The sequence below is a fragment of the Apaloderma vittatum genome, unplaced genomic scaffold, assembly GCF_000703405.1.
Source record: "Apaloderma vittatum isolate BGI_N311 unplaced genomic scaffold, ASM70340v1 scaffold41715, whole genome shotgun sequence".
Taxonomy (NCBI): domain Eukaryota; kingdom Metazoa; phylum Chordata; class Aves; order Trogoniformes; family Trogonidae; genus Apaloderma; species Apaloderma vittatum.
Genome location: NW_009717301.1, coordinates 12,560 through 20,281, shown reverse-complemented (window position 1 = coordinate 20,281; position 7,722 = coordinate 12,560). Strand labels below are relative to the sequence as shown.

Below are 7,722 nucleotides of genomic sequence, written 5' to 3'. Positions count from 1 at the left end.
CTTTCCACACAGAGGAATTACATGACATTTTTGTTATTTGCACTTATAACAATTTTTCAGTGAAGAGCAGAAAAGTTGAGGGGTTTAAAAGTTTTTTTCAGTGCCACACTTCCATTCTTCTCATTTGCTCACACACAAAAGCTTTTATGAGTGTTATTCCTATGATTTACATTCACTGGCCCAGGATTACTATACTATTTCAGTATTTCAGTAAAACAGGTTGCATTATATGTAATCTTTTTTCTTCTTCTTTTCCTTAGCTGAAAACATGGTATAGCTTTTTTCATAAACACTTATTTTTTATGTAAAAGGGGAGTGCAAATGTTCATCAGCTTTTGGCCACCATAAATTAATATGACATATTTCCTAAGGTGGGAAGATTTTAAAAGGTACAAGGAGGTGGCCCTAGCTTCAGAAGCCAGGAGTTCTGCTCCCTCAGGAAAACATCTGTAACAGCTCAGTCCTTCGGACAGAGGCAAGATGCTACCACTCAGCTAATGATAGGCATTTGGCTTCTTTTGGAGAACCTTTTGCATACTTTTGATTAAAGCAGAAGTTGCAGTGCCATATGTGACGTGACATGGCAGTAGTGGTGTGTGCATACTGTGTGGATACAGATTTTCATGTCTGAGTGTGAATGATTTTCACATCAGCTTTTTCAGGTAGTGCCGAAACCACCACTGATCACAATAGTTCAGGATCATAGTTGAGTAATGCAAGAAATACACAGTTTGCTGTGCTGTGTCGGAGCAGTCATTCGTGTCATCTAATCTCTCATAATAGCCTGGTAACAGATGGTTCAACAGGAACATTGAGACGATGATACAGTGGACAGTAATAAATTGATGATCAAGGACATTCTGTCCAACTCTCAATGACATTCGATGTGTTTTCTGAAGCATAAGGTTTTACATACCTCTAAAGTATGTTTCATCCCATAGAATGAAACAGTGAATGTTCTCATTATTAATATACAGATCTCATCTTTTCTGAAGCCAGCTGAGCTTTTCCTTGGCTGTGTTTGATTGCTGTCTAAGGCCCTACAATGTACTGCAACTGCAGCTTCTGAAATGCTAAGACATGATGGCATTTGCATCTCTCATGCTACAAACTTTCAAATGTAGAAAATCTAGCAAAGTAGGTAAATGATTAGTATTTTCCTGTAGATGAGCAACAGCATTTTCAAAACAAAGTAGCTTGGGCTTTTGAAATGAACTACTACAAAAATGTGTTTTATTTGAAGAGGTATTTTTAATAATTTTATGACCTCTAACTTCTTTATGGTTATTTTTTAATGTTTAAGGTACATATCCATATTTAGACCATCTGTAAAACGTGAAGCAGAGAAAAATAAAACTCAGTGTAAAACTATGGGACCAGCAAAAGTTGCACTGCCATCTCCAAAAAATTTTCTGAAGAAACATTCAAAGGAACCCAAGCTACCAGCAAGTAAGTGTAGACATGAAATATATGAAATGTGATGTTATTTTTTAATTTTAAAGTCAGTAACATTAATATTGAAAGTAACAGTCATGGAGAATATTTTTTTTAATTGCATAATTTTTTTATGCTGGGACAGTTTCTGTTGTTTTTTTGTAGTACCTGTCGTTCCAAAATTATTTTTCTATTTTGCAAAAATGTTTCTTATTTATTGTGTAAAATACTGAAACAAGCAACAAGAAGGTTATTTATGTGATTAGAAAACACAGTGTTTACTGTCACATGGTACAAAACCAGCTGAAATGTAAAGAAAAATTTTATCTCTTTTGACTGCAGCTATTCAGATATTGAAGGTATGTTGGCAGTATGTTCTATTCTGCTGATATTTCAGTTTGTAGTTGCATAGTTTAGATTTGTGCATCACTCTTTTCTGCAACTAAACATTAATATTAAAGTAAATAGTATAAATGGGCGTATGAAATGTGACCTAGTTGTTTTTCTAATGCTTAAAGAGATATGGAAAAAGAATGTGTGCCTTTTTTGATGGTATAAACAACACAGCTTTTACTCTTCAGCACTCATTGTCAGCTTTAATTCCACGGCATGAAATTGGCTGGCAGTGTTCAAAGCTTAGATTTTTTTGGAGGGGTGCATGTCACGGAAAATTTTGTTGCAAAATGCATCCTATCTCTGGGCACAAACCATAATTCTGGATATAAGGAGTTGATAGTCCTAACGTTCAGCCTCAAGGCTGGTTCTGCAAGGGTGGTGTGACCTCCTTAGTGCCGTTGGAGTTCTAAGTGTATTGTTGTCAGGATTTGTAATTGAGTTATAAAGTTTCATCTTGAAATACTTTTTTAGCCTGAAAAAAATAGAAGGGATTAATGGATAAAAAAAAAAGCTATCCAAGAGAATGTAGGAGTCCAGCAGCCAAATTTGTGTGCCACACACCAAATGGCCTTAGCACTGAAAATACAGGCTGTCCCAGGAGGCTTTGGAGGCTTAATGCCTTCAGCAGCATAGATTATTAGAACCTTAATGTCAGCTTTGGTCCCAGAGATCCTGCAGGCGTCTTGGGTCATTTTTGAATAAAGCCTTCACTTTTTCAGAAGAAGTGAACAGCCTTCGGTATACTGGAATGTAATACTTCATGACATCTGAGCATGAATACTTCCAACCTCAAGACCTTGTTAAACTGCTGCACTAGTATTTTAGATGGCCATAGGAAAGAAGGTTGATTTGGAGAAAGAAGGTTGATAATTTGGAGCAGTCCATAAGATCCCTTTAAAAGTACTTGTATCATAAAATAAGTATTACCTACTTCAGATTTGCTGCGTATTGAGACACAGCACTCTGACTCATTTTTCTCAGTCAAGCAGCTCACAATATTACTGTTTCAACTTCTTGATTTAGGGCTTCATAATAGCAGTCCGCACTTTGGGGTTTGCATTTGGAGTCAAAGTACCAGAGCCTCTAAATGACTATGATACATCATAGCTTTGATCCAGACTGGTGATTTCATTGCCATGATTAGATCCTAAGAGATCTTGAGAAGGAACTGTATCATAAACTCTAAAAGTTCTTGTACCTTTGTTGGATGGAATTTCATACCTACCTCAGAGAAGTTACACTGCTTAATCACCTCTTTTAAAGCGTGGTGCACTCAGCACTTGAAATTTAACCAGTTGTCACTTGTCCCAATCATTTGGGATTATGGCATTGTGTTTGTCGTGTCTGTGCTACCTTCAAAACTAGGTTTGATCCAACTCATTAAAAACTAGATTGCAAGGTCAAAAAAAACCTATTGATGTTTTTTTCATGAAGTCTGGACTAGTGTCATTCATTTAGAGTCTGATTACTCACCACTTCCTTAAAAAAGATGTGTTTCCTAACCTTCAGCTGATCTTGTATCGTTGCACTCTGGCGTTCATTCATTCATCCTGTCTCCAGAAGAAGTGGAGGTCCCAAGACAGCAAGTGTGCACTGGTGTACTGCAGATAAGGGTGAGCTAGTGCTCACTGAGAAGCTTCAGAGAGCTTGTTTCCAAAAAGGCATTGGAAGAGAAATAGATTTAAACCTGTGTGTCCTACTATACTAAGTTATGGCAAGCTCTCAGGTTGTAAAAACAAAACCCAGGAAAGCACTGGTTCGTGGGGTCAATATCAGGAAACCAGCTGTTGTAGGAATGTCAGTTGTGCTTGTTTTCTGCCAAAGAAGAGCATGAACTCAGACAACCTGAATCAAATAACTAGCTCTGATAATGACCATGAATTAGAATTATATCTAATGGGAAATATGGTGAGAAATGAATTGTCTTTCATCACGCACCCGAAGTGAGACTACTCGGGAGACTACTGACTTTATGTTGGTGCCTTGGAGAAAAAATTACACTAAAAAGGAAGAGTTTGTATAATCTCTAGAGAAAAGATTGTGAGAAGTTGTTTATGAGTGTTAGGGAGCAGCAAGAGCAGAGATTTTCCCTAAGGGGAGGTGACCCAGAATTTGAGGGCAACCACAAGGCAGGCTGGGCAGTGACCTCACCAACAGGGTCCAGTCCCATCACATGAGAGGCAGGCAAGCAGAGCGTGATGATGGTGAAAATGTGTCTTCTCAATGGCCTGGTGACTGTCAGGCAAGATGGGTAACGAGTCAGATCCATCCACTCATTCCATATAACTTCAGGAACAGGACTAGAGGCAAGTGTGACTGAGACAGCTCAGCCAGGCACTGACAGCACAGGCCTGAGCTGAAATAGTGTTCCTGAGCCTAAGTGGGTGGAGTGGATGTCTCAGGTGAGACTGGGCAGGGCTACTAATGCCTGCAGGCCCTGACAACAGCTATCTTTAGTAAAAGTAGTTTTAATTATGTTTGGAGAGAGTCCCATACTACTGCGGTTAAGAGGAAATGGGCGGCACAATTTAAGGAAAACCCATCCCAACCAACATAGTATTTCCTAAGGTTATGAAACTTCTGTTGTGCCAACCAAGCATACTCATTTTCATGAGTACATTCTCAGTCAATTCTTTCATTGTAGATACAGATGGTTTCTATTTTTTATGTAATTTTGTACATAGTTTTTTGGAAAATGTAATGACATTAAGTTGCAAAGCTCATCATGGTTCATGCTGAGAATGTTTGCATGCTTGATTCACAGGAAAAAAAGAGCAGGATAGTAAGAAATTGCCTGAATTATCAGTGCCACGAAGGACAGATCACCCAGTTATGGGAATTCAGAGTAACAAGAATTTTATAAATACAAATGCAATTGCTGCTATCACGGGACCACCTAAAAAGCCTCAACCTATTTGTGTTGATGGAAGACAGGGAGATAAATATCTGCTTCAAACTTCAGGACTTGTTCCAAAATATATTAAAAAAAAGGTAAGTTTTATTAAATTATAATGGAACTACTAGTGACAATACCTATTTTAGGTTCTCTATTGCATTCTCCTATGAAATGTTTATAAGTCTTTTTGAGATGTTTAGATGTCACTGCTTTTTATGGTAGACCTTTGAAATTCATGAAGGAGAACTCACTGGCACTGAGGTTGTGCCTTGTCTTTGCTCTGTATTCACGTACACTGCCAGCAAAAAGTTGGCAGAATGATGCTGCTAAAGCAATAGCATATGTGTTACATTGGGAACTGAGGGAATATCTAATGGAGTTCTCTGATGAATGAATGCTGGCTCTTTAGGAGAGACAGGCAGGGAAAAAGAGGAAAGGTTGCTCTTTGGTTGATGGAGCTGTTCAAATATGTGGAGCTCTTCTACAAAATTGCAACAGGCTGCTTGAACTTGTGGGTCAGGATCAGAGGAAAGGCCAGTAAGTGTCAAAACTGTGTTTGTTATGCACCATCCAGTCAAGTGAGGAACTGGATGAAATCTCTTTAAGCAACTTGAGGAAATCTTCACACTGGAGCTTCTTACAGAGGACTTCACCCTTTTGATATCTGCTGAAAGGACAGCACAATGGGATGAAAGCAATCCAGAAAGGTTCCTGGAGCATGTCAGCAGCAGCTTCTTACCACAAATGGTAGATGGACCAGCCAGCGGTTATGCTTTTCTGGTTCTGCTACTTAGAAATGAGGAAGAGCTGGTCAGAGGTGTGATAATAAGTAGTAGTCTTGGCTGCACAGGCCATGAAGTAGTTCAAGATCACCTCCTCCTCAGAGTGGCAGGCTGTAGTGTAGAGACCCTATATTTCAGGAGAGTAAATATCATCTTATTCAGGGAACTAGTAGGTAGGACCCCATGGGAGACATCTTTGAAAAGCAAAGGAGCTTGAGAGAGCAGGCATGTCTTTAAGGAGAACCTCCTCCAAGCACAGGAACAGTTCATTCCACTACTCAGGAAAACAAGATGTATCAGGAGTCTGGCTTATCTAAACAGGGAACTCGTGACAGAGCATAATGCAAAAAGAGACGTGACATATGACATAACTCATAACAGAGAAGATGCAAAAAAGTGAACCTGGGGCTCTTGCAGTACCTTTGCATGGTTAAACATATATATAAGCAATGTTAGTTGCTCTACTACTAGAAGATTTATGAATCTTTTAGCGTTTGGTAGAAATAAGGAAGACTCTGGTACCTTCTGGCAGAGCTAGACAGGCTTAATTTTGCAAAGGATAAAGGAAAATAGATGTGTTTCCCCAAGGACATCTGGGATATTTAGAAATTATTTTTCCTCCCAGAAACACAATTTTACCGTATCCAGTATGGGATAGTTTTATCGTTCCTAACTAGTCGAATTTTTGTTATGTGTTAACACTATTCACTCTCTTCTGTGGCATGCAGTGTTCAGCAAAGATCAGGATACAGGAGGACCTTTTGAAGAAAGTATCCAAAGAATGTGTCTCAGACCGTAGAATCTGACGGTCTATATAAAAATGTGAAATAGCTTACTGTCATTAACAGGTTTCAAACTCATCATTCAACCACCAGTTCTTATAAATAAACATTTTGGTTTCTGAATTCTGTTGTCTTCCAAAGGTGCAAAAAGAAATTGAAGGGAACTGTTTAAACTTTTACCTTAGGCTACAAAGACAGTCACTTCTGATACTTCTAAGAACGCAGTGATTTAAGATTTTATTGCTTGGTGGCACAAAATTCTGTTTCAAGCTGTCTTTGCAAATGTAATATGTCTTTTTTTCCTTCTTAAAAGCACATATAAGAAACTTCTTCCTTATCCTTCTAGGATTATGGTGTTACACCAAAATACCTAACACGAAGAAATGAAGAAATGGAGAGAGCTCGGAAAGAATATGAGGCCGGTGTCTTGGAGCATCTCAAGAAAAGAGCCATGAAACAGCTCTCTGATGAAGAAAGGAGAAGTCTTCTGCAGGTGCATATTTTGGTTTAATGTAATAAGTAACATGTATGAAAGATTAAGTAAGGTAATTTAAGTCCATATAAGTAATAAAATTATACTAGATTTTTTAAGCGAGGTGAATGAGTTAGCTACTTTTTCACTAGATGGAGCTGTAGAACAGTTGTAAAATGAACTGAAGGGAGCTGATCTAGCTACAGTTTGAGTCCCTTTTTTACAAGTAATTCAATTCTGTTAGATTCTCCCTTAATGGACTGGAATTTCAGCGAAACTTCAAAGGACTGCAGAAAATCACCTGTATGGATTTAGTGACTCTCTACTTGTGAATCATGGAAAAATACAAATTGCGTGATTTTGTTGGGGGGTTTTTGTCCTGATGCATAACATTACCACTTTTATTGGCACTTTCTATCTTCACATTGTGACCTCACTGGCTAAAGCATAAGGTCATGCTTTAAAATGTGGCAAAACCAGAAAACAGAATTAAATTGCAATATATTTGACTGTAAAAATTGTATTTTTTCAAGCTGTTTGGATACTGTCTTTCATACAGTTTTTGTTGGACAAGATTTTCTAGAGGGAAATAATACCATCAAAGAAGTAGAGCAGAAAACAGACATTTTAAAAATGTATCCCGTTCTTGAGCTGGAATTTCTCATGACCACTTTTTAGCCAAATTTCCTATGAAAATAATGCTTACATTATTGTAATATCTGCTTATCAGTCTTTCCCTTAATAACTTGATCTTAGCCACCACCAGAAACAAATTAGCAGATGGATGGACATCTCCACAATCCTAAATTCCCTCCCCAAAGCCAGCAGAATATTTTGAGAGAAAACACAGTGTCTAACTCGCTTGCAAAGGTTAACTGGTTAATCAGCAAGATCCAAAATAGCTAGCATAATAGTGTCCTTTGCTTATGCAGCAAGCAGTAGAAGCTACCACGGAGTAAG

The 7,722-nt window shown here is 38.1% G+C and overlaps 1 protein-coding gene across 2 annotated transcripts in view; it reads left to right on the top strand.

Annotated features, from left to right (window-relative positions):
* Positions 1-7,722, top strand: part of ENKUR (enkurin, TRPC channel interacting protein) — an 11,083-nt gene that overhangs the window by 319 nt on the left and 3,042 nt on the right. The window contains exons 2-5 of one of the 2 annotated variants that reach the window (XM_009869830.1): positions 1,304-1,455; positions 2,563-2,568; positions 4,604-4,821; positions 6,637-6,783. In XM_009869830.1, the coding sequence (XP_009868132.1) occupies positions 1,304-1,455; positions 2,563-2,568; positions 4,604-4,821; positions 6,637-6,783 (523 nt within the window). Of the gene's footprint in view, positions 1-1,303; positions 1,456-2,562; positions 2,569-4,594; positions 4,822-6,636; positions 6,784-7,722 lie in introns of both variants that reach the window. The other variant, XM_009869831.1, reaches the window with a different exon arrangement.